This window comes from Rutidosis leptorrhynchoides, chromosome 3, assembly GCF_046630445.1.
Source record: "Rutidosis leptorrhynchoides isolate AG116_Rl617_1_P2 chromosome 3, CSIRO_AGI_Rlap_v1, whole genome shotgun sequence".
In the NCBI taxonomy this organism is placed as follows: Eukaryota; Viridiplantae; Streptophyta; class Magnoliopsida; order Asterales; family Asteraceae; genus Rutidosis; species Rutidosis leptorrhynchoides.
In genome coordinates, this window is record NC_092335.1 from 408,658,132 (window position 1) to 408,684,842 (window position 26,711).

General features: G+C 35.7%; 1 protein-coding gene across 1 annotated transcript; it reads right to left on the reverse strand.

Moving 5' to 3' along the window:
- Positions 1–364: 364 nt before the first annotated feature.
- On the reverse strand, positions 365–3,347 carry LOC139897759 (metal tolerance protein 9-like). The gene is made up of 6 exons (XM_071880452.1): positions 3,015–3,347; positions 2,267–2,379; positions 1,542–1,787; positions 1,346–1,426; positions 1,007–1,237; positions 365–914 (listed from the first exon to the last, which is right to left on the reverse strand). Exons 1-6 carry the CDS (start codon positions 3,202–3,204, stop codon positions 570–572), a joined length of 1,206 nt encoding a protein of 401 aa, XP_071736553.1. The 5' UTR covers positions 3,205–3,347; the 3' UTR covers positions 365–569.
- Positions 3,348–26,711: the final 23,364 nt, after the last annotated feature.

Genomic DNA, 26,711 nt, shown 5'->3' on the forward strand with positions numbered 1-26,711 from the left:
TATGTTAGTTATTTTCTTTTACTTTTCTTCTATCAATTATCATTCTACTAAGCTAATCGATACAACTTTCCTTTCCATCATGTTTCTCTTTCTCTTTCCATCTCATTCATTCACTAAAAAACTAGTATACACAGTGTAAGCATATACTGTAGTAGCGTCTAACTATAACTAACATGTTTATATGCATTTTATCGTTTTAGATTTTTACCCATCCCGGGAATTCATCTAACAGACTATGTACGACTACACGTTTTGTTGTTCTTCGGGGTAACCTTCACCAAGAAAAACTAGCAGATAAGTTGTGTGCTACTATAACAACATCAACAATACTCAATCTCACAAATGTGATGTACAACTAGCAACAAATAACGATATTTTCATTAACAATGGTATGAGGAAGTTGTGATCCATATCATCACAAATGATGTCAACCAAATAAACGTCTAATCGAACCCAAACCAAATTATGCAACCACAATGCTAACTATAAAAACATGTGTGGTCAAGAAGTTTTGTTGCTTGGTTACTTGAAACAGATAAAAAGTGTTACATGATAGTGTAAAATGGTATCTAGACCTTGGCTTTGTGTTCAGGTCTGTGACTGAACTCAAAGTCAATATGAACGAAGGCTCGTTCAACTTCAGGCAGTTGTTCAAGCTTTTCTTGCAACATTTCTCCAATATTATGAGCTTTGTTAAGCAACATATCTTCTGGCAACACAATATCTACCTCCACAAAATAATGAGAACCAAACGTATACGCTCTCACTGTGTCAATATGTTTTATTTCTTCATGATGATTCCATACCAAATAAGTCAGTTTTGCTAGAAATTCAGGTGGAGCCGTTCTCCCAATTAACGACCGTACGTTTTCCATAACTGTCCTTGCCCATGTGCTGATTGTATAAAGTGCTATCTGCAACAACCAATCAATATGTGTTTGTTAAAAAGATGTAACCAAAAAGGGTAATAAATAAATAAAGTACTTGTGTTTGTTCATGTACTCACAATGATAGCCCCCAGAGGATCAATCCACCACTCATAACGAACAGCTAAAACAGTTGCAGCTAATCCAACAGAATTGGTGACAACATCAAAGAAATGGTCTTGTGCGTAGGCCCTCACTATTTCATTTTTAAATCTCCGGCAATAAACCATGAGTAGAAACTTCACTATTGTGACACTCACCATTATGCCAATCACCCATTTTTCATTATCACGATTCGTGTCAGGGCGAGTCTGATACCAAATTTTAAATAAAATTAAATACTTATATTATATTAATATAAAATAATAAAGTTTGGTGACAAATGTAAAATGATAATAACAATATACATGAGGACTTGCCTTGGCAATAAGTTGTCTGGCAGACTCGAGTAATATTTGGAACCCAAGAGTTCCCATTACAGATGCAAAAACAATGATACCCTGCAGTCCAACATAATTAGTGTAAAGAACTAAACATATAAAGTTACAATTTTGTTAATAATTACAGAGTTTTATACACAATGAAGTTAGTGATCTAAAAGAGGGAAGAGCTTACAACAGGCTGCATTCTTGTTTTTCCGATTGGATAGTGAAACTGATTAGGATTTCTCATGGCATGTGAAGTAAACCATAAAATAAATCCAGATAACAAGTCCAAGAGTGAATCCAAAGTAGATGCAATTACAGCAAGCGATCTGCTTTCGACTGAAGCATAGACTTTTGCTATGAAAAGGACTAGGTTAGCCGCGTTTGATATAGTGATCGCCAGTCTCTCACTCTTAGCAAGATTCTTCATTTCATCCTGCAACAAAAAGTTGAATTTTAACATCTCTTACATGATGTAATTATATCCCTATGACCATTTCTAAATACTAAAACCAAACCAACGAGCTAGTGGCTCAGTGTTACCATTTTTTTTTTTTTTTTTTTTTGAAAAGCATTCACACACACCTTCTTTGTCCACGACGGGACTCGAACTCACAACTTCAAGGTTGATGAGTTCCCTTGATACCGCTAGGCCAAAAGCCCTTTGGATCAGTGTTACCAATTGCCTTTAAAGCTGGGCCCCATATATGAAACCCATGCCAAATATTGGCGCGGGTTCGATCCTCCGTCCGTCATATATGGGCTATTAGTGGAAGTATTTTACAAGCATCAAACCCTTACTTGGGGTTTGGTGGGATTCAGTAACACTAGGTCAAGGTATCCATTTCAATATACACTTTTGCCAAATACTACAACCAAAGGGTGAATCAAAATGATAAAGAGTAGCAAACTAACCGCAGTTAGGCCTTCAGGTACACATCCCGATTCATTTATTGTTTCCATTTCATTAAATCCTTCGAGGAGTCGTTCCTGTTTCTTGTAGTATTCTTGAACCTTTCCGCGTTTCCCTGAAGAGAAAACTAATCGTGTAAGCAATAAAAGTTTCCATTTTACCAATCATCAATATCTATAAGTATGTAAAGACATAAATCAATATGTACCTACCAATAAAATTCAGTATATAAACTTGTGTAGTTAATTAACACATTTCCAAACTACAGAATATATTCCCCTGTTTAGGATAGCAATATATGTCTAATATACACCAATTTTATTTCCTTATTTGTGTAGTCATGTGAGTTTTAAAGATCTAAACTTTGTCTAGTTTTGATCACAAAAGCCGATTATCTTTTTGCTAGAAGTGCAAATTTTATTTTATTTTAATCCTAGAAAGAATTAAGAAATTCTTTCTAGTAATTTCATTAATATTCCAAACCTACTTATAAAATTCAATTTCACAAATAATAAAAATAAAATAAAAAATATTGAAATATGAGACTAGTAATTTCATTAATAGATGAATAATTCTGGTTAAAACCAAAAACAACACCAGTAACAATGAATAAATTTGAAATTTGAAGTCATGGTATTGTGGCATATATATACGTATATATATATCAGGATTTATTTATTTATTCAATAATAATAATCAAATATATTATACGACAGTAAAATCAAATAAGAGAGGTGAAGTAATGATTACGTGGAGTAGGGCGGAAGAGGTGGCGGAAAGCGGAAAATGGACCGGTGGAATTAGTATTTGATGACGTGTGCGGGAGTCGGAAATGATCGATATTAAGTCTCCATGAGGAAGGTTGTTCCGACGGTGGCGATAGGAGGAGATTCCTTGGAGTAGCGGCGGAGATGTCATCAGTATTATGATCACCTTCCATTTACAAATTACAATTCAGATGATGAACAACAACCACAACCGCAACCACCGCTAACGTACTATTTCTTATCTCTTTATGTGTTAGTTGTTGTTGTAATCTGAACAGATTTGTTGGGGATTTGGAGCCAGAGAGAGAATACAAATTGCGAAACGTTCGGAATATATAAATGGGAATAACGGTTAAGTAAAGAAATAAAATTCATCTTAATATTCTAATTTTAAATTTTCTTTTACTTTTTTAGTTATGGATGTCAATGTCATATCAAGATTAGATTACAACTGGAGCTTTTTTTTTTCTTTCTCTTTTGGGTTATACACTTTTACAATGGAATACAATATATTTTGTGGACTTTAGTTACACCACTAATTTTAATTTTAATATCACTAAACTTACATTATTCTGTAATAAAACTTTTTAAATATCAATTTATTTATTTATTACTAGTATTGTAATATATGTATTTTTCGGCGGCAAAAAATAAAATAAATAAATAAATCACAACATACCAGCCAACTGCTCCACTGCCTTCGGATGTCATCACCTCACCTGCTTTTTCATCCACTAACTTGTGCTATCGTCTTCTATTACAACTCTTATCATATAAAATAAATATCTTACATATATATTGTTATATACAGTGTTGTAAAAAACCCGATTACTCGCCGATTAATCTCCGATTAATCATTTTAAGATCAATCCGTTCCGATTTCCAAAAACCCGTTTAACTAAACAGTCAACGTCAATTGATGGGTCCAAATCGAATTTGGTAATCAAAATCGGTCAAAGTAAAAAATGGTTACCATTTTAACATGAATTTAAACTAGAACTTCATAGTTTTGGAGCAAAATGAACTATTTTAGACGATTATGTTAAAGTTTATTTTTATATTTATGATTTTATCTATATTTACACATATAATTTTCAAATTTTAATATTTTAATGTATACAGTACAATCCGATTAATTCTCGATTAATCCCCGAATTACCGATTAATCTTTCCAAAGACCCGACCGATTAATCCCCGAATAGCGAATTTTGCAACCTTGATTATATATATGTGGATGATGTGTAATAGTACATGCATGATTTTATATTTAAACTTGTCCCTCTTCCGTCCCGTTTATTTAGTATGTTGAGTTTATTATTATTACTATTATTATTATTATTACTATAATAATAATAATAATAATAATAATAATAATAATAATAATAATAATAATAATAATAATAATTATTGTTATTAACTTGTATAATTATTGTTAATTAATAATAATAATAAATAATAATAACCATTATAACTATTATTATTATTATTATTATTATTATTATTATTATTATTATTATTATTATTATTATTATTATTATTATTATTATTATTATTATTTATATTTATTGTTATTGTTATTATTTGTTGGTCCCTTGATTAACAACAGGAGTATTATAGAGTGGGGGTGAATACAATTCTTTTGATTAACTTAAGTAATGTAACAGTTAAATATTCAAACAGATAATCTAAATGAGAGTCAAAGGTAATTTTCAACGGTTATTCTTATTGATATAAATCATAAAGAATCACAACTGTTCTTGGCGGAATAACAGTTGGTTGAATACAGATTACACCTAAGTTATAGCTAGAGAGGATATCCTAAGCTATTACACGTTTTGGACTCTATTTAAATAAACCCACACCATTAAATATTATAATATTGGATACTTCTATTTATAGTAGTCCTATTATTCATGTAATTGATCTATTGTCCATTGGTACATAGGATGTCTGTACTTGTGGAGACAACTGCATCAACGAACGTGCTCTCTTCTTTCCTCTTTGGTAGCTATTTGCAGGAACACCCCAATTCGGTTTGGTAGCTATTACACATGTCTGCACATTCGTTAAACTTCTACATTCCCTCGTGGTCTTGTAAGGTCACTTGTCAGCCGCCGACACGTGTCCTTCTCTGTTCAACTTTGTCTTCGAATTATGTTGAATAGTACAATTGATATAGACCACTCAGGAAACTACTATGTTTGTAATGGGGCATAGCAGTCTAAGTGTTGTGTGCTGCTACCAGCTATGCTGGTTCTTCTATACTGGTTCACTTGATCTTCATGATTTGCTGGGCACTCATCCTATGCTAAATGAAGAATACTGTCTACCTTGTGCTGGTAGACCAGGCAGCATACTAGAACACTCGAAACAACAATAAATGCTGTCTATACATAAATAAACCTATGCTGGCTGCACATAACATTTTAGTGTACATAATTAGATCCTTAATTACTTTGGAGACTCAACAATCTCCTCCTATTTGATGATGACAAAACCTATGACTCATAAATAAAACACTAAAGCCAGTAATAAGGGACTTAAAGAGAATAAGCAGTAATTTGTCCCTTTTAATGTTTATTTTGGGATCTTTTGCTAAGTTATCTATATCTTATAAATTGATATGATTTTGAAGAATAACTCATTTCACATTCATTATATGAATATATACAATAATTACATACCATTACAATGAATATGAAGCAACAAAAGATACAATTTAACAACAGAAGGCTATCTATCTTTATCTTTCTCTTTTTTCGTTTCTTCTTCAGATAACTCTTTTTCTTTCACCTTCCAGGCTTCAGGCAGGTCTTCAGGCTTGAAAACAGGTATTTGAAGAGGTAGAATGATTAGATCTCTTCTGTGTGGGCCACTACCAATAGACTTCCTCCTCTTCGGCTTTTGAGCCGGTACTTCCGGTACTATCACTACTGGTGCATTCCCATACTTAGATGCTTTGTCAAACAGATCTTGTAACTCAAGTCTCGGTGTATCTTTGAGATTACTTTGACCTTTTCCAATGAAGTACTGCAGCATTTCCATTCATTCATCAAATCTAAAAGTTCCCAGATCTCTATAATCTACCTTCTCATGAACATGATTATCCCCGCTGATACTGAAGGTTCTCTTAGTTCCTCTATAACATGTGATGATCTTACCAGGATTGGATCTTCTGATCATCACATCAACATATTTTCTTCTGAAGAACTGATCAGATAATTCTTTTGTTCGTTCAGTCTCCAGTGGAGTTACCTCAGGTACATTTTCAGCAGCTTCAAGCTTGTCCAGAACCTTGTCCTGTGCTTTGACAATGACTTTTTCTAGTTTGATTGATTTTTCTTCTTGAATTCTATCAGCAGCCACTTTTGCTTCTTCTTCCTGAAGCCTTACTCTTTCAAGGTATTCACCATGATCCTTAGCTTGCTGTTCCAGTTGAACACTTAGCATATGTTCTTTCATAGTAATGTTCAGGGAACGTGTTGAGTGAATTAACTGCCTGCCCTCATCACGTATTCTTTCTGTTCTCCTAACTGTCTTTATGTTTAGCAGCTCCTCAGTAGAAATCTCTATCCTTTGAGCCTCTCTTTCATCTAGATTTATCTTTTTAAGATCAGGCCTCCTGTGTACAACTGGTTCATCTTCCCAAGTAGTATGTTTATCATTTTTCTTTCAGGAAGATGGAGGATATGAGTATAGTAATTCTGCTGTGCCAGAAGGACCCACTTGTTCATAGGGATAAAGATCACCCAGTGTTCTATCAAAATCAGCACGAATGACTGCAGGTAGTGGAGATAGCACAAAAGTTGAGTTGCCACTACCCCATACAATAAAATCAGCAGCAGTTGAATCATTAACAGTATTAACTCCCAGCTCATCCTCCTTAGATAGGTCTTCAACTCTTTAGTCACCCAAAATCACACTTCTGGCTGGGTCTTCTATCACAAAACTCCTTGATGTGTCTTCATTACCAGCTGATTGATTAGTATCAGTTGGTACAATGTAAGACCCTAATATTCATTGTACAGCAGGGTATATATGGTACATAGCGTGTAGGTGAAGTTGTGAAATCAAACAGAAGTCAGAAGCTGAGCTGGGATAGGTGCGCTCAGCGCACACCTAATGGTGCGCGCCGCGCACTGTTCACTGTAGCTGGATCCAGCTCTTTTATTCAGATATTTTGATGGACTTTTTGGTAATTTCACTTGTGGACGAGTTAAAGGCCAGTTGGTCAGTTTTTGGAGTATCATTAACTCCATTATCAACAACCTTATCCTCTTCACTTAAATTTTAGAGAGAGAGTGTGATTCTTGAGTGAGAAAGCTTAAATTCAAGAGGAAGAAGTTATTCTCGGACCAAAGTGCGGGTATTAAAGTTATTCATCTCCTCTCTATCTCCGTTGTGGTTGTAGTGATATGTTCTAACTTTAATTTTCTTACTTTGATTTTTGTGTAAGGGTTAGGGTTTGGGTAAATGAAGAACATAAAACCCATATTTGGTGATTTTGGGTGTTCTTGGGTAAGATGGAGTCATAAAGACTCAATGGTAACTAACCTAGGGTTTCAAAACGTTAATTGTTGTTTATGAGTTCTAATAGGTTAGTTAATCACTAGCACACCTAGTTAATTAGTAAATGGGTGTTAGATGGGTTAGTAGATAACCCGAAATGGGTGTGTTGACTTTAAATTAGTCAAAGGGCTAATGATTGACCTAATTGGGAAATATGGGTATGAAATACCCTAATTGTGTAATGGTTAGTGTTGTTGGACCTTAATCACTAGCTTTTAAGTGATTAATGATGGTCTTGACCCTTAAAGGGCGGTTTTGGTGAATATGGGGCATTTAATGCATTTAAGTCATTAAATGCACATAAGTGAAATTGTTGGTATTTAGTCCAACTAGTTATGTGGGTTGATTGAAGTACTTATTATATTAGGTACTTTGCTTTGAAGCTTGCGGAAGTATAAAACCGTCACCAAATCGTTAAAGGTGAGTGGAATGATTATATGCATATGTATGTAATGCATTTATTTGTATGCTATGGTATGAACCAAAGAGCCGGTAGTGCCATAGTATGTGCGAGAGTGCTATGATGTGAACCAAAGAGCCGGTAGCGTCATAGTACGTGTGTTATAGTGTGAACCAAAGAGCCGGTAGCGCTATAACACGATTTGTTAGGGTGTGAACCAAAGATCCGGTAGCACCTTAGCGTTGTTAGAGTGTGAACCAAAGAGCCGGTAGCACTCTAGCGTGAGTATGACTCGAGTTGTGATGTGAACCAAAGAGCTGGTAGCATCATGACAAATGCGTATGGTGTGAACCAAAGAGCCGGTAGCACCATGACGCGAGAATGGTTAACCATGGTTGTGTATTTTGTTTTGTAGCATATTATATTATGTCGATTATATGTTATTGATTACGCTAGTAGCGGTTTGTTGGAGATTATTAGCTTTGTACTTGAGATGGTATGCTAATTGTATTGCTAGCGTGTATGCGGTATATGTGTAAGTGATTGCAAGTAGGTATGTTATATATATATATATATATATATATATATATATATATATATATATATATATATATATATATATATATATATATATATATATATATATATATATATATATGGGTATAATTATTGCATTCACTAAGCCTTGCTTACCCTTTCGTTGTTTATCTTTTTATAGGCTCCGGCGTTGACAAGGGTAAGGGCCTTCGATTGGATTAGAGATCCCGCTTGTTGTTTAGGGGACGCTTTTGGGATGTGATGGCTTTGGAGTTTGACCGAGATTTGGGTAGTTTAACCCCAAACACCATGCTCATAGTGTCGTTTGGAAGTTAAACTAGTGCGGTCAAAACTTGAACTTTTGTATGAAACTCGTAAAACGGCCGATGTGGGCCCCGTTTTGTAAAACTCATTTTATTATTGAATCGTGTGAGTTTTAACCATTATAACATATTATGAAAAGCTTTTCGTCTAAATATGTTGGGAAGTGGGAGATCTTTAATTGAAAATTGACGAAATCGGACAGAACTGAATGTGGGCCGGTGCGCGACGCGCACCCTGAGGTGTGCGCGTGGCGTACTCCACTGTAAAATAAAAAAAAATTATTACACTTGTTCGATTGTATATTGGGTTGGGTTGGGTTGTTACAAGTGGTATCAGAGCATGGTCTAAGGGATTTAGGCGACTTGAGATAGGTGCCTAGACTTAGATTTATTTGTGTATGCGTTTTATGCTGGACTTGTAGGAGACGGGTCAGACTGGGAGTTGATTAGTGCTTAGGTTTATGTGAACTAACCTTGCGCTAATTGTTTTGTGTTGTGTTAGCAATCATCAAGCGAGATAGATGTTGTACTAGCAAGTTAATGCAACGTGCTCGCGTAACAATGATTAGCTACCATTGTTACGGGTTCAAATCGTGTCAAACAAGTGATATACGAGATTTTTGAGCAATATGGGGTAGTGTGATTGTGACGATCACTCCAAATCCATATGGACTAACACGTCATTCATTGATTTCATTACGAGGTATTTGACCTCTATATGATACATTTTGTAAACATTACATTCTTTTGAAAAGGCACACCATAAATGTATATTTAAATCAAAGGTTTTCGATATCTGATGATTTCTACATATAGACAATCACCGTATATAATAGTTTACAATAGTGCTTTCGTTGACAATGCAGTAAAAATAAGGTACATGGTGATGAATTGGTGAATGCAACGTTTTCTTGAAAAATATGCCATGTAAGACTCCATGCACATAGCTTGTATATCATATAAGCAAACAGCGGAAGACTTCTAGGGAACCTGAGAATAAACATGCTAACAAGTGTCAACACAAAGGTTGGTGAGTTCATAGTTTTAGTATTTCGCATAATCTGTATATAAAAATGGATCACAAGATTTCAGTTGTTTCATCCAGAAACGTTTATCAAAATGTTCTACAAGAATGAGCACCCTGGTAACCAAGCCTTAACGTCTATAATAAGTACCCCTCGTTTAACATGCAACCAACATGTACAATACACGCAATCCAACGTGTACTAACTTCAAATAGCATACGTCTGTTTTATAGTTCAGGCTAGAGTTTCTTTCTATACCTGGAACAGACGGGGATGTCAAACCCTATGGATCCATATATCTCTATTCGCGCTCATCGGTTCTTATAACCGACAGTTACTAGTTACCAAAGCTAAGGGATTTTTGGTTCAAACTCGGTGTAGAATTTAGTATGTACTTTTATCCATTGCGTTTAAAATAAATTGCATGTATTCTCAGCCCAAAAATATATATTGCAAAAGCAATTAAAAAGGGATCAATGAAACTCACCTTAACAGCATATAAAGTTGTTCATCGTAATGTGATCGAAACTCAGAATATCAAATAATCGTAGATCTCAACCTAGAGAACATAGGTTGGTCAATAAATGTCTATCAAGCTAGGTCTGGTCATAGTGTATCACAATCCTAATGCTCGAGATCGACATACAAAAGTTATCCAAAGTCGTTTCAAAAAGTCAATTTTGACAATAGTTCAACAAAACGAGACGTACCTTATTTAAGGATTCATTTACTCGGCTAGTAATATTTAAAAATCCATTTTATCAATCTTGTAAACAAGTTGTTTAAATCTCAATTGTAGATTCAAAAGCAATTTCATTTAACGTCAAACATAATTTAGTTGATCATATCTTTAAATCCGTTCATCAAAACTATTCGATATCTAAATGAAAAGTTATTGATTTTTCGCCAGCTTTCCAAAAACATGTATATCATATACCTTTTACCAGTAATATATGTATTTAATTCGTGATTCATTATAAACTGTTTATCGATGAAATTTAGCATACAAGCATGTATAAATATATATACTCGAGCACTAGACATGTATACACTATTAATTTATAAAGGATAAAATATAAGTACTTACGTATCAATATTGAGATTCAATATTGTAGGAAAAGTACGTAGACGCAACGAAGATGATAAACACTAGTTTGACTCACGAGCAATACCCTCGAACAATACCCATAACCTCCTTAGTAATAACCCATAGTTTCCTTAGCTTTGACTCATTTGAAAACTTGGTTTGAAATAACCCGAACCTACTCACGTCGTAATATTTTAAGTATAATATTATTAATAATAATATCAATACTAAAATAATAAGATTAATAATAATATTAATCTTAATAATAATAATAATAATAATAATAATAATAATAATAATAATAATAATAATAATAATAATAATAATAATAATAATAAATAATAATATATATTTATGTATAACAGAGAGAGATTGAGAGAAAGTGGGTAAAGAGTTCGGCAGAAACCTGGGCTATTTATAGAATAATTCCTGATTCTGACCCCCATGCGATCGCATGGGTTTTGTGCCTATTTTCCATGCGATCGCATGGCCCTCTGATCCAGGTCACAAACTTTTGTTTTCTTGTTTGTCGACATAATATTTAATTATATATATAATATATATAATTTATATAATTAATTATATATTATATTAAATTCATGGGCATAGTTGACTTTTAATTTTTGTTCCGATAAGTCGTACGTCATCACGCGACTTATGTTCCGGTTCCGGTTTTTCGAGTGTCCCTTCGTACACTGAGAAAACTTGTATTTTACATTTCGTGACACGTATTTTTGTCAAAATATAGCCTTAAATTATCCCTAAACTATATCACTCGAAATATATCTTAAACTCTCGAGTGTTTTGGTCATTTACTTCTATAAATCAATGGCTCGTTATCTAACGAAGTATTTTTAATAATATTGTTTTTAAATCAAAATGTTTTGTAACCAAATTAATATTTATAAACACGTTTTAAATATACGTCACAAGTTATTCATATATCCAATTCCAACAGTTAATATTCCTTATTTTTGTATCGTCTAGATTACGTTATTTAAACAAACACTTTACCATATTTTCCGAATATCGTTAAGAATGAACGATTTCTCAAATCAGCGTGAACCACACAACAGAGACCCGTAACAACATCGTAATCATTAAAATACTTAGTAAATATCTTTTAATTCAATCGTTTGGCATAATCTTTTAACTCCGTAGTTAAATATATCAATCAGATAATCAAACCAATAAGGTTAATGCACAGTATCATTTTCATAACACTTTGTTACGTTTCCAAGTTATAGTATGTATATCTAATTACATATAATTGTTCGCGAGTCGTTGAGAACAATCGAAAGGTATTTGAATAGTTTAAAATTTTGAGATTCAAATTCATAGACTTTGCTTATCGTGTCAGAAACGTTAAAGATTAAGTTTAAATTTGGTCAGAAATTTCTGGGTCATCACAGTATCCTCCCGTTAAAGAAATTTCGTCCCGAAATTTGAGTGAGGTCGTCATGGCTAACAATAAAAATGCTTTCATGACGTATATGAGTCGATAAATAGAGTTTTATCACCGTTGAATAATATGGATATAACAATCTGATTACTCAAAGCGTATGAGAGAAGTTATCATATAATAGTGAATTTGAAGGAATAGAGATTCGTCTTAACTTTTGATGTAGTAACGATTGATTTCCGGAATTTAAGGAATAGAAAATCTTCATAATCTAAATAAGATTTGATTCTTCGGGAATTAAGGAGATTTTGTTTTGCGTAATCTTCCTCGATTGCTATGTCTGATATTTCGCTATAAATTGACCACTTCCGTTTCATTATTTTCACCACTCCTACATTTTCTTTCTCATTTCATACTTCCAAAAGATTGTGAAATGCTTCATCCAGTTCTGATTCTTGATATACTCCTAACTTTCATATCCGTCATTCTTCTTTTTCATCTACCACCAGAGGAAGTTACTTTCTTCTACCATTACCTTGGGGTTATAGTGTTTTTCATTCTCCCGTTTCTTTATATCGCTATACACATTGATATACATGGTTTGTAAATTTCGAGGTTGTTATCGGGCTTATATTCTCCTTTATATTTCGGAGCTTCATGCTTTCGTTTTCTCTTCCCGACTTTAAGTCAAGCGAATAATGGTCCAGAATTTGTAGGTATGATGTTTTGAGATGAACATAACTAATGTTCTAAAAAAGAAATTGTAATGGCACGATCTTGATTTGTCAAATTACTAGAATATCCGGAAAAGACCGAATCATCAAGAAATATGTTTTCTTGATAACTTTAGAGATTAAATAGAATGAAAAAGTTATGTAACATGGTTCATGATGAGGGTGGGATCTGTGAACCTTCATCACGTTCCATTAGAAACTCAGCATGACTTACTGTAATATAATCACGTTGGCATGACGTCATTATATTATACTAATTCATGCTTCAGTTCCCAATACTACTTCAAAACATTCATATTTTAAACTTGAATTTTTCAGAATTTAGAAACTAACACAGTTTCTTTTATGATGTAACACAGATAGCGTGAAGGAATGAATAATTTCAGATGGTTACGAAATTATCTTCAGAAATATTGAGGATATTTATAATGAAAGATACGATGATATCTTAGAATATTCAAGATAATGATGATGATGAAGAATATTGTCCGTAACGGTTTTAGAGTAAGGAGTAAGGTATTTGCTAAGGATTTCAGCAGACACTGAATCATTTGTATTCTTTGAAGGCAGGTTCAGTCTTTGTGATTTATCCACAGCCTCCTTCATACTTTGCTTAATCCGTTTTCCAGTTCCAAACCTTCTCCTTTTCTCAGCTTTACCACCATACCATTCTTTATCATCAAACTTTTGACTGTTAAGCTCGTTTACAGTTTTTGCTGCTTCATCAACATTTTTCCAAAATTCGGAGAACTAGTTTCGTAGTTTGGGGTATTTTTCAGAAACTTCACATTCGAAGTATGTACGTCCATGAGATAGACATTATATGTATATATATAACTGTTGGCGTAGACGTGCTGTAAGATTTCAAAATACTGATTGCTAATTCCCGATAATTCGTATGGCAATTCTCGTTACAGGATGTGGATGAGTACATGATAGGGTTTCAATGAGTATAAGGATTTTTCGGAAGGTCAAGGATAAATGAAGTTGTTGGTAAATTTACTGCTAATGTGGTGGAACATGAAAGGTTCCCGGTAACAAAAACGTATATGCCAAAGTTACCGGTCTGAAAGGTCGTCATTGACTGGTTGAATGGTTGATAATACTGGATACTTTGAAAAGGAATTGCAAGATTATTTTCGTTAAAAACAACGCTAAAGGATCTTGCATGGTTTTGAAGTCAAAGTATAGCTTTGAAAGATGTAGAGATCTAAGAGTGATGTCACCGGTTCAGAGTTATGAATTGGATTCTGATCCGTCAATATCAGAATGTGTAATTGAATTTGTATGAGATGATTGGGTATCATTGTGAGCATGATTAATAGATTTGTGAATCAAAGTTGAAGAATGTACAATCTAACATATTAATTGTGAACTTATATATTTCCCGAGTATTACCTACCCGTTACAGATTTCACAATTAATATTTTGTACAAAAGCATTTTCATTACAGTCTTTATGAAAATATATGTATGTATATTTTCTTCAGATGTAATACAGATTTAATGAGTTAATATCATATTAAGCTCATTTGATTTTTGGCTTGAATTAGAAATGAATAATCTCTAAAACATTAGAGATTGCATAATCTTCGCGGAGTATTTCACTAATGAAATCAATACTTCATTATTTATTCTTATTGATATTCCTCAATAAAGGATGTTGGTATTCGTGGAATTCTTGCTAGCTTCGCAAGGTGCAAATGATGTCTTCTAGAAAGTTTCTAGTGCATCGAAGATGAAAGTGTAAAATCAACCATGTTATTGAATAATACACTTGGTTTATTATGAAACGAAATTCATTGAATTGAAATAGAGATTGTAGTTAACGAAGGTTGTACATCATAGCATATTAGTAATATGAATTAACCGAGTAGTTAAGTTCCATACATAATAGCTTAGTACAGAAAGATTTATTAGGGTTTAAAATTTATATATATAAGATATACATATAAATTCTTCGGAGGGAATGAGTTATTATTTCATAACTCGTTGATTCAATATACGCGTTATTGATTCGTAATGATGTCCACGGTAATTCTTGAACTGACGGAGCTTGTGATGTTAGAGGTGCTGTTGATTCTAACGATGTTGACAGCACTTACTGTGTTGGTGAAGCTAAGGGTACTATTGATGTTGTGATATAACAAGTCTAGCTTGTAAATCATACACCATTCCGATCAGAGTTTCTACTCTATCTGATTTATGGCTAGGGTTAGAATAGATAATCTCTAAACTTTAGAAATTACATAATCGCCGTAGAATGTTTCTCCGATGAAGTTATGAATCAATAAATCATCGTTTATTGTCTTTGATACTCCTTGGTATCTATGGTGCGTATGATGGTGATATCCGAGGTACAGATCGTGATGTTGAGGCGTGTGATGTGGATGTTGTTGGTGGTGGTAATGGTACTGTTGGCGTTGTTGTTAGTGGTACTAGTGCTGTTGGTGCTGAGGATGGTGATGTTACTGGTGTTGGTGATACTGCTGGTGTTTATAAATTGTGTACAGTGCTCTCTAAAGTTAACACTCGAGCTCGAAGTTCTTTAACTTCTTCTACTAACCCTGGTTGGTTATCGGTGTGAGGTAGAGGTCAGATATCTTTTCTAGTTCCGTTAATGGTAGCTTCAAGATGAAAAATTCTCGCAAAAAGAGTATAAACGGTGTTGCGAACAGGTTCGCCGGTAAGCGGATCGAGTACTCCGACGTTAGGCGGTAAGTTCGGCTCGTGGTATGGAGTACCTTCTTCATTTCTCCATAGGGTAAGTATTTCGCGAACCCATCCCCATTTTCTAAAGAAATCACGGTAGTTGATCGGTCGGTGTGGTCCCGTCACGCTGTCTTCGGAGTTGGAGGGACTTGGTCTATTCGAAGAGGCCATCTTACGCGATCACTAAAAGTTATGAAATGATTCTCGATATGAATTGAGGGTTGAATACTGGATGATACCTTCGTCTTCTCGCATACGTATATATAGTAAAAGGATTCCGTAATTTACGGAGGGAATTTCGAAAAACGCCAAATAAGATCCACTATAGTAGATATGATAGGATATGATTCGTCTATACACTATTCATGCAATCAATGCAGTAACACGTGTTTAGACTTGAGATGATAGACAAGTAATTTCCGACAAGGAATGATAAGCAAAACTTTTGACATGCAGACACAGTCGAAGTCCAGACTTACTAAAGCATCCTAACAACTATCAGTTAGACACACTCATGCAAGACCTGGTTCACTAGGACCAACGCTCTGATACCAACTGTGACGATCGCTCCAAATCCTTATGGACTAACACGTCATTCATTGATTTCATTATGAGGTATTTGACCTCTATATGATACATTTTGTAAACATTACATTCTTTTGAAAAGGCACACCATAAATGTATATTTAAATCAAAGGTTTTCGACATCTGATGATTTCTACATATAGACAATCACCGTATATAATAGTTTACAATAGTGCTTTCGTTGACAATGCAGTCAAAATAAGGTACATGGTGATGAATTGGTGAATGCAACGTTTTATTGAAAAATATGCCATGTAAGACTCCATGCACATAGCTTGTATATCATATAAGCAAACAGCGGAAGACTTCTAGGGAACCTGAGAATAACCATGCTAACAAGTGTCAACACAAAGGTTGGTGAGTTCATAGTTTTAGTATTTCGCATAATCTGTATATAAAAATGGATCACAAGATTTCAGTTGTTTCATCCAGAAACGTTTATCAAAATGTTCTACAAGAATGAGCACCCTGGTAACCAAGCCTTAACGTCTATAATAAGTACCCCTCGTTTAACATGCAACCAACATGTACAATACACGCAATCCAACGTGTACTAACTTCAAATAGCATACGTCTGCTTTATAGTTCAGGCTAAAGTTTCTTTCTATACCTGGAACAGACGGGGATGTCAAACCCTATGGATCCATATATCTCTATTACCGCTCATCGGTTCTTATAACCGACAGTTACTAGTTACCAAAGCTAAGGGATTTTCGGTTCAAACTCGGTGTAGAATTTAGTATGTACTTTTATCCATTGCGTTTAAAATAAATTGCATGTATTCTCAACCCAAAAATATATATTGCAAAAGCAATTAAAAAGGGATCAATGAAACTCACCTTAGCAGCATATAAAGTTGTTCATCGTAATGTGATCGAAACTCAGAATATCAAATAATCGTAGATCTCAACCTAGAGAACATAGGTTGGTCAATAAATGTCTATCAAGCTAGGTCTGGTCATAGTGTATCACAATCCTAATGCTCGAGATTGACATACAAAAGTTATCCAAAGTCGTTTCAAAAAGTCAATTTTGACAATAGTTCAACAAAACGAGACGTACCTTATTTAAGGATTCATTTACTCGGCTGGTAATATTTAAAAATCCATTTTATCAATCTTGTAAACAAGTTGTTTAAATCTCAATTGCAGATTCAAAAGCAATTTCATTTAACGTCAAACATAATTTAGTTGATCATATCTTTTAATCCGTTCATCAAAACTATTTGATATCTAAATGAAAAGTTATTGATTTTTCGCCAGCTTTCCAAAAACATGTATATCATATACCTTTTACCAGTAATATATGTATTTAATTCGTGATTCATTATAAACTGTTTATCGATGAAATTTAGCATACAAGCATGTATAAATATATATACTCGAGCACTAGACATGTATACACTATTAATTTATAAAGGATAAAATATAAGTACTTACGTATCAATATTGAGATTCAATATTGTAGGGAAAGTACGTAGACGCAACGAAGATGATAAACACTAGTTTGACTCACGAGCAATACCCTCGAACAATACCCATAACCTCCTTAGTAATAACCCATAGTTTCCTTAGCTTTGACTCATTTGAAAACTTGGTTTGAAATAACCCGAACCTACTCACGTCGTAATATTTTAAGTATAATATTATTAATAATAATATCAATACTAAAATAATAAGATTAATAATAATATTATTCTTAATAATAATAATAATAATAATAATAATAATAATAATAATAATAATAATAATAATAATAATAATATATATTTATGTATAACAGAGAGAGATTGAGAGAAAGTGGGTAAAGAGTTCGGCAGAAACCTGGGCTATTTATAGAATAATTCCTGATTCTGACCCCCATGCGATCGCATGGGTTTTGTGCCTATTTTCCATGCGATCGCATGGCCCTCTGATCCAGCTCACAAACTTTTGTTTTCTTGTTTGTCGACATAATATTTAATTATATATATAATATATATAATTTATATAATTAATTATATATTATATTAAATTCATGTGCATAGTTGACTTGTAATTTATGTTCCGATAAGTCGTACGTCATCACGCGACTTATGTTCCGGTTTCGGTTTTTAGAGTGTCCCTTCGTACACTGAGAAAACTTGTATTTTACATTTCGTGACACGTATTTTTGTCAGAATATAGCCTTAAATTATCCCTAAACTATATCACTCGAAATATATCTTAAACTCTCGAGTATTTTGGTCATTTACTTCTATAAATCAATGGCTCGTTATCTAACGAAGTATTTTTAATAATATTGTTTTTAAATCAAAACGTTTTGTAACCAAATTAATATTTATAAACACGTTTTAAATATACGTCACAAGTTATTCATATATCCAATTCCAACAGTTAATATTCCTTATTTTTGTATCATCTAGATTACGTTATTTAAACAAACACTTTACCATATTTTCCGAATATCGTTAAGAATGAACGATTTCTCAAATCAGCGTGAGCCTCACAACAGAGACCCGTAACAACATCGTAATCATTAAAAGACTTAGTAAATATCTTTTAATTCAATCGTTTGGCATAATCTTTTAACTCTGTAGTTAAATATATCAATCAGATAATCAAACCAATAAGGTTGATGCACAGTATCATTTTCATAACACTTTGTTACGTTTCCAAGTTATAGTATGTATATCTAATTACATATAATTGTTCGTGAATCGTTGAGAACAATCGAAAGGTATTTGAATAGTTTAAAATTTTGAGATTCAAATTCATAGACTTTGCTTATCGTGTCGGAAACGTTAAAGATTAAGTTTAAATTTGGTCAGAAATTTCTGGGTCATCACAGTGATGTATATGTACATTCATATGTGTTAGGTTTTCTCGTTCGTTGCTTAACCATTTTCGTTTTATAGTATGAAGACGAGAAACGGACCCAAGATGTTGAGTTAATGAAGGGGGTTCAAGCGAGGATGTTGAGTTTACGGCCAAGGTTGAGGCCATTATGCAAAGGCGTCATGAGGCCTTCTTAGAGGATGTTAAGAAGATGTTCTTGGATTCGATTGACGAACAAGTAGTCAATCTAGTCAAGGAACAAGTTAAGATTGTTCTTAAAGAGGATAACGAGGGAAGACGAGACTTCCACTATAAAAACTTCAAAGATGCTTAACCTCCCACCTTTGAAGGTGAACGAGACCCACTCAAGAGTGCTCGATGGATCTCCGATATGGAGGGGGCTTTTCGTACTAGTGAGTGCCCTCTCGATAAAAAGACGAGGTTTGGTAGTAGCATGATGAGGGGTGATGCCAAGTTGTGGTGGGACACGAAAATCTGACTTTATGGCGAAGAACAAAGTATGAGTTTGACGTGGGACGAGTTTAAAGAAGAATTTTTCAAGGAGTACTGAACTTCGGCCGATCTTTCAAAGCTTAAGGACGAGTTACGTACTTTAAGGCAATGGTCAATGGATTTGAACACTCTCAAGTCCACTTTCTTATCAAAGACCCAATTTTGCCTGGAGTATGACGGGAACGATCACATGTTGAAAGAAGATTTCTACCGAACCTTGAATGATAACTATCAAGAAAGGATTAGTAGGAATTCGGCGAAGACTTTTGATGATCTATTTGATATCGCTAAGGGTTTTGAGTCGCTTGCTCCAAGAAAGAGTGACTTCACCTTTGGCAAACGAAAATTTGAAGCTACTAGCCACTCGAACAAGAAGAACAAGAATGTGGCTGAGAGCGTCGGTAGTGCGAAAAAAGGGGCTTCTAAGAGTTTTGGGCCCACGTGCTACAATTGTGGTCGACAAAGGCACTTGGCCCGTGATTGTACGAACTCATCTTCCAACAAAATTGTTTGTTTTAATTGTAACAAGGAGGGGCACAAGAGGCCGGAGTGTCCCGAATTGCGCAACGATAATGTTAAGCGACTAGAGAAGGCGGCGGGTACGGCTAGGGGTCGCAATTATTTAATGACCAATGAGGAAGCCAAGCAATCTAGTGAAGTTGTCTCAGGTACTTTCATGGTTAATTCCAATCCGGCAAGGATACTCTTTGATAGTGGTGCAAACTTGTCATTGGTGTCACCAAAATTTGTGCCCAAACTTAATAAACTGTTAGCTAAGTTAAGTCGTCCGGTAGAAGTTGAAATAGCAGATGGCAAGACGGTGCTAGTGGTTGATGTGTGTAAAAATTGTAATGTTGTGTTTGGTGTCGAAAACTTTAAAATCGATCTCATCATGATGACTTTGGGTGATTTTGATATCGTTGTTGGTATGGATTGGCTCGATCATAATAGAGCTGATATTTCATGCCATGAAAAATCTATTCGAGTGAATACCCTTAGTGGAGGAGAGTTAATTATTCATGGCGATAAACGAAGAAGACTTGTGCCGATATGCACTTTTACACGGGCACGTCATTTTCTTGTTGGTGGTGGCATGGCTTTTCTTGCCCATGTTGTTGATACTCGTGATGAGCCACCACCCATTCATGAAATTCCGGTGGTGAGTGAATTTGAAGACGTTTTTTCGGATGAGTTACCGGGTGTTCCGGCGGAAAGACAAGTTGAATTTCGCATTGAGTTAGTTCCGGGGGCTACCCCCATTGCTAAAACTCCTTATCATTTAGCACCAACGGAAATGAAAGAGTTGTTAAACCAAACCCAAGAGTTGCTTGAAAAGGGTTTCATTCGACCGAGTGCTTCGCCATGGGGCGCTCCGGTTTTATTCGTGAAGAAGAAGGATGGTAGTATGCGGATGTGCATCGATTATCGGGAGTTGAACAAAGTGATGATCAAGAATCGTTATCCATTGCCTAGGATTGAAGATTTGTTCGACCAACTCCAAGGTACAACGTATTTCTCTAAAATTGACCTACGGTCCGACTATCACCAAATGCGGGTCCTTGAGGAAGACATCGAGAAAACGGCTTTTCGAATGCGTTATGGGCATTTTGAATTCATAGTTATGCCTTTTGGTCTTACGAATCATTCTTAGATCTCATGGACCGAGTGTGCCAACCTATGTTGGACAAGTCGGTAATTGTGTTCATCGACGACATACTTGTCTATTCGAAGAGTATGAATGAACATGAACATCATTTGCGGAGTGTGTTAAAGACGTTGCGGAAGGAGAAGTTGTATGCTAAATTCTCCAAATGTGAATTTTGGCTAACGAAAGTTCAATTCCTTGGCCACATTGTGAACGAAAATGGTATTCAAGTAGATCCGGGGAAGATAGAGACGGTAAAGAGTTGGGGACGACCGAATACGCCTACGGAAATCTGAAGTTTTCTCAGATTGGCCGGTTATTATCGTCGGTTTATCCAAGACTTTTCCAAGATTGCTTCTCCATTGACGAAGTAAACGAGAAAGAATGCGAGATTTAATTGGGAGAACGAGCAAGAAATTGCTTTTCAACTGTTAAAAGAGAAGTTGTGTTAAGCTCCGGTGCTAGTTTTGCCGGAAGGGGTGGAAGACATGACGGTCTATTGTGATGCTTCTTTAAATGGACTTGGTTGTGTCCTAATGCAAAGGGGTAAAGTCATCGCTTATGCCTCTCGACAATTAAAGGAACACGAGACGAGATATCCGACTCATGATCTTGAGTTGGCGGCAGTTGTTCATGCGTTGAAAATTTTGCGCCATTACTTGTATGGTGTCAAGTGTACGATTTATTCGGATCACAAGTGTTTGAAACATCTTTTTGATCAAAGAGATTTGAATTATCGTCAGAGATGGATGGATGTGGTGAAAGACTACGATTGTGAAATACTTTATCATCCGGGTAAGGCGAATGTGGTCGCGGATGCATTAAGTCGAAAGAGTCAACATCCAGCGATACGAGTAGGATCGTTACATATGATTATTACTAATTATTTTCTTGAAAAACTTGGTGTGATTCAAATTGAAGCTTACGTTCACAACAAGAATGCGGAACGAATTGTGGGGCAATCGGAATTCATTACTATGGGCTCGCGTGGTTTGTTGTCTTTTCAAGGAAGAGTGTGGGTGCCTAAGATGGGTGATTATCGACAAGTGCTATTTGATGAAGCACATAAGTCAAAGTATTCCATTCATCCGGGCGCGACGAAAATGTATCTTGACTTAAGGAAAGATTATTGGTGGCCGGGCATGAAACGTGATGTTGTAAAGTATGTTGAGCAATGCGTCACGTGTTTGCAAGTTAAGGCCGAGCACCAAAAGCCGTATGGTAAGTTACAACCGTTAGAAATTCTGAAGTGGAAATGGGAGCACATTACCATGGATTTCATCACAAAGTTACCTAAAATGTTGAGAACCCAATTCGATTCGATTTGGGTGATAGTTGATTGATTGACGAAGAGTGCCTTGTTTCTTCTCATTCGGGAAGTGATATCATCGGAAACCTTGGCTAAATTGTTTATCAAGGAGGTAGTCACTCGACATGGGGTTCCTATATCTATTATTTCGGATCGAGATACTCGTTTTACATCTCGGTTTTGGGAAAAGTTTCATGAAGATATGGGTACACAATTGAAATTGAGCACGGCGTATCATCCTCAAACGAACGGTCAAACCGAACGTACGAATCAAAAATTGGAGGATATGTTGCGGGCGTGTATTATTGATTTCGGTGGTAGTTGGGATGAGCACTTACCTTTGGTGGAATTCTCGTACAATAATAGTTATCATACTAGTATCGGGATGCCACCTTACGAGATGCTTTATGGGCGGAGGTGTCGAACTCCGATTTGTTGGGGTGAAGTTGGTCAAAAAGAAATCGGGAGTACCGATTTGGTCTTAGAAACGAATAGTAAGATTGACATGATTCGGGATCATTTGAAAAAGGCGCAGGATAGACAAAAGTCGTATGCCGACAAGCGTAGATGAATGATCGAATTTCAAGAAGGTGACATGGTGATGCTTAAGGTTTCACCGTGGAAAGGTGTTATTCGGTTTTGAAAACGGGGAAAGTTAGCTCCTCGGTTTATTGGGCTATTTAAGGTTTTAGCTCGTGTTGGTGAAGTCGCGTATCGTTTGAAATTACCCGAAGAGCTTGCGGGGATCCATAATACATTTCATGTTTCCCATCTCCGCAAGTGTCTTGCGGATGATTCATCTTGGGTGTCGTTAGACGAGATTGAGCTAAACAATAAGTTAGAATATACTGAGGAGCCGATTGCCATACTTGATGAGAAGGTCAAAAGGTTGAGAAATAAAGAAGTGAGAACTTATAAAGTTCAATGGCGTCATAGTAAAGGTTCCAAGTTTACTTGGGAGTCCGAAGAATTCGTGTTGGTTTACCTTCCCTCTTGTCATGCGGCTTGGATCGCGAGGACGCGCTCCGATTCAAGTGGGGGAGAGTTGTAAGACCCTAATCTTCATTGTACAGCAGGGTATATATGGTACATAGCGTGTGGGTGAAGTTGTGAAATCAAACAGAAGTCAGAAGCTGAGCTGGGCTAGGTGCGCTCAGCGCACACCTAATGGTGCGCGCCGCACACTGTTCACTGTAGCCGGATCCAGCTCTTTTATTCAGATATTTTGATGGGCTTTTTGGTAATTTCACTTATGGACGAGTCAAAGGCCAGTTGGTCAGTTTTTGGAGTATCATTAACTCCATTATCAACAACCTTATCCTCTTCACTTAAATTTTAGAGAGAGAGTGTGATTCTTGAGTGAGAAAGCTTAAATCCAAGAGGAAGAAGTTGTTCTCGGACCAAAGTGCGGGTATTAAAGTTGTTTATCTCCTCTCTAGCTCCGTTGTGGTTGTAGTGGTATGTTCTAACTTTAATTTTCTTACTTTGATTTTTGTGTAAGGGTTAGGGTTTGGGTAAATGAAGAACATAAAACCCATATTTGGTGATTTTGGGTGTTCTTGGGTAAGATGGAGTCATAGAGACTCAATGGTAACTAACCTAGGGTTTCAAAATGTTAATTGTTGTTTATGAGTTCTAATAGGTTAGTTAATCACTAGCACACCTAGTTAATTAGTAAATGGGTGTTAGATGGGTTAGTAGATAACCCGAAATGGGTGTGTTGACTTTAAATTAGTCAAAGGGCTAATGATTGACCTAATTGGGAAATATGGGTATGAAAAACCCTAATTGTGTAATGGTTAGTGTTGTTGGACCTTAATCACTAGCTTTTAAGTGATTAATGATGGTCTTGACCCTTAAAGGGCGGTTTTGGTGAAAATAAGGCATTTAATGCATTTAAGTCATTAAATGCACATAAGTGAAATTGTTGGTATTTAGTCCAACTAGTTATGTGGGTTGATTGAAGTACTTATTATATTAGGTACTTTGCTTTGAAGCTTGCAGAAGTATAAAGCCGTCACCAAATCATTAAAGGTGAGTGGAATGATTATATGCATATGTATGTAATGCATTTATTTGTATGCTATGGTATGAACCAAAGAGCCGGTAGTGCCATAGTATGTGCGAGAGTGCTATGATGTGAACCAAAGAGCCGGTAGTGCCAAAGTACGTGTGTTATAGTGTGAACTAAAGAGCCGGTAGCGCTATAGCACGATTTGTTAAGGTGTGAACCAAAGAGCCGGTAGCACCTTAGCGTTGTTAGAGTGTGAACCAAAGAGCCGGTAGCACTCTAGCGTGAGTATGACTCGACTTATGATGTAAACCAAAGAGCCGGTAGCATCATGACAAATGCGTATGGTGTGAACCAAAGAGCCAGTAGCACCATGACGCGAGAATGGTTAACCATGGTTGTGTATTTTGTTTTGTGGCATATTATATTATGTCGATTATATGTTATTGATTACGCTAGTAGCGGTTTATTAGAGATTATTAGCTTTGTACTTGAGATGGTATGCTAATTGTATTGCTAGCGTGTATGCGGTATATGTGTAAGTGATTGCAAGTAGGTATGTTATATATATATGGGTATAATTATTGCATTCACTAAGCCTTGCTTACCCTCTCGTTGTTTATCTCTTTATAGGCTCTGGCGTTGGCAAGGGTAAGGGCCTTCGATTGGATTAGAGATCCCGCTTGTTGTTTAGGGGACGCTTTTGGGATGTGATGGCTTTAGAGTTTGACCGAGATTTGGGTAGTTTAACCCCAAACACCATGCTCATAGTGTCTTTTGGAATTTAAACTAGTGCGTTCGAAACTCGAACTTTTGTATGAAACTCGTAAAACGGCCGATGTGGGCCCCGTTTTGTAAAACTCATTTTATTATTGAATTGTGTGAGTTTTAACCATTATAACATATTGTGAAAAGCGTTTCGTCTAAATATGTCGGGAAGTGGGAGATCTTTAATTGAAAATTGACGAAATCGGACAGAACTGAATGTGGGCCGGTGCGCGCCGCGCACCCTAAGGTGTGCGCGTGGCGCACTCCACTGTAAAATAAAAATAAAAAATTATTACACTTGTTCGATTGTATATTGGGTTGGGTTGTTACATACAACATCTGCCACAGTACCTTCATCACCTGCCTCGAATAAGAGCTCTTTCCTTAGGGGCTGGTTATCCCTAGGGACAGATTTTACCCTTTGTTTGATAATATGCTTGGGGTCAGCTGATGGTTCTTGTGTGAATACTAGTTCTTGTGTTGGTATTAGGGGAGTAATAGCAAGTTGCCGCCTCCCCCCAGTAGCAGACATGTTTGTCTCTACTGGCTTCTCATCATCATCAGATAAATGAATAACTTCTACTGGCTGTGGTTGTGTTGCTAGCTGAGTAGGGACTACTGGTTGAGAGGATTTGCTGGTTTGCATCATACCAGCCAACCATTGTAAGAACACATTTGTATTCTCTCCTCTGGACCTTTCAGAATCCATATACTTTTTAAGTCCTTCAGCAGTCATATTTCTTATTCTTTCACCTCGCTCAGCATACATTTTAGCCTTCTTCTTGTCATACTTCAAAATTAACTTAGCATTTCTTTTCCTTTCAGGTTTCTTGTGTTGGTCAACCGCACTGGTTGGTGGTGGTGCAGTAGTAGCATGAATAGGAGTACCATTGTGGGGTGGTGGAAGGTCAGAATCTGACTTATCACCATGATCACCATCATTTTTACCTTCACCCGAAGGCTTATAACCACAATTATCCTTATCAGTAGAATCAGCTTCTAGATCCACTGGTTTGTCTTTAGAACCAGTAGTATTATTATGATCTACTGGCTCGTCCTTACCAGTACCTTTATCAGCATCACCATCAGAAGAAGAAGAGATGAGAAAGAAGCTGGTGAATCAGAAGGTACTGGCGAATCAGGAATGTCTTGAATAGTAACCTTACCATTATTGGGATCAAGCTGCAATATGAGGGGCCTCCACTGACTAGGCCATGGAGAGGTAGCAGGAGCCATACCAAAGTA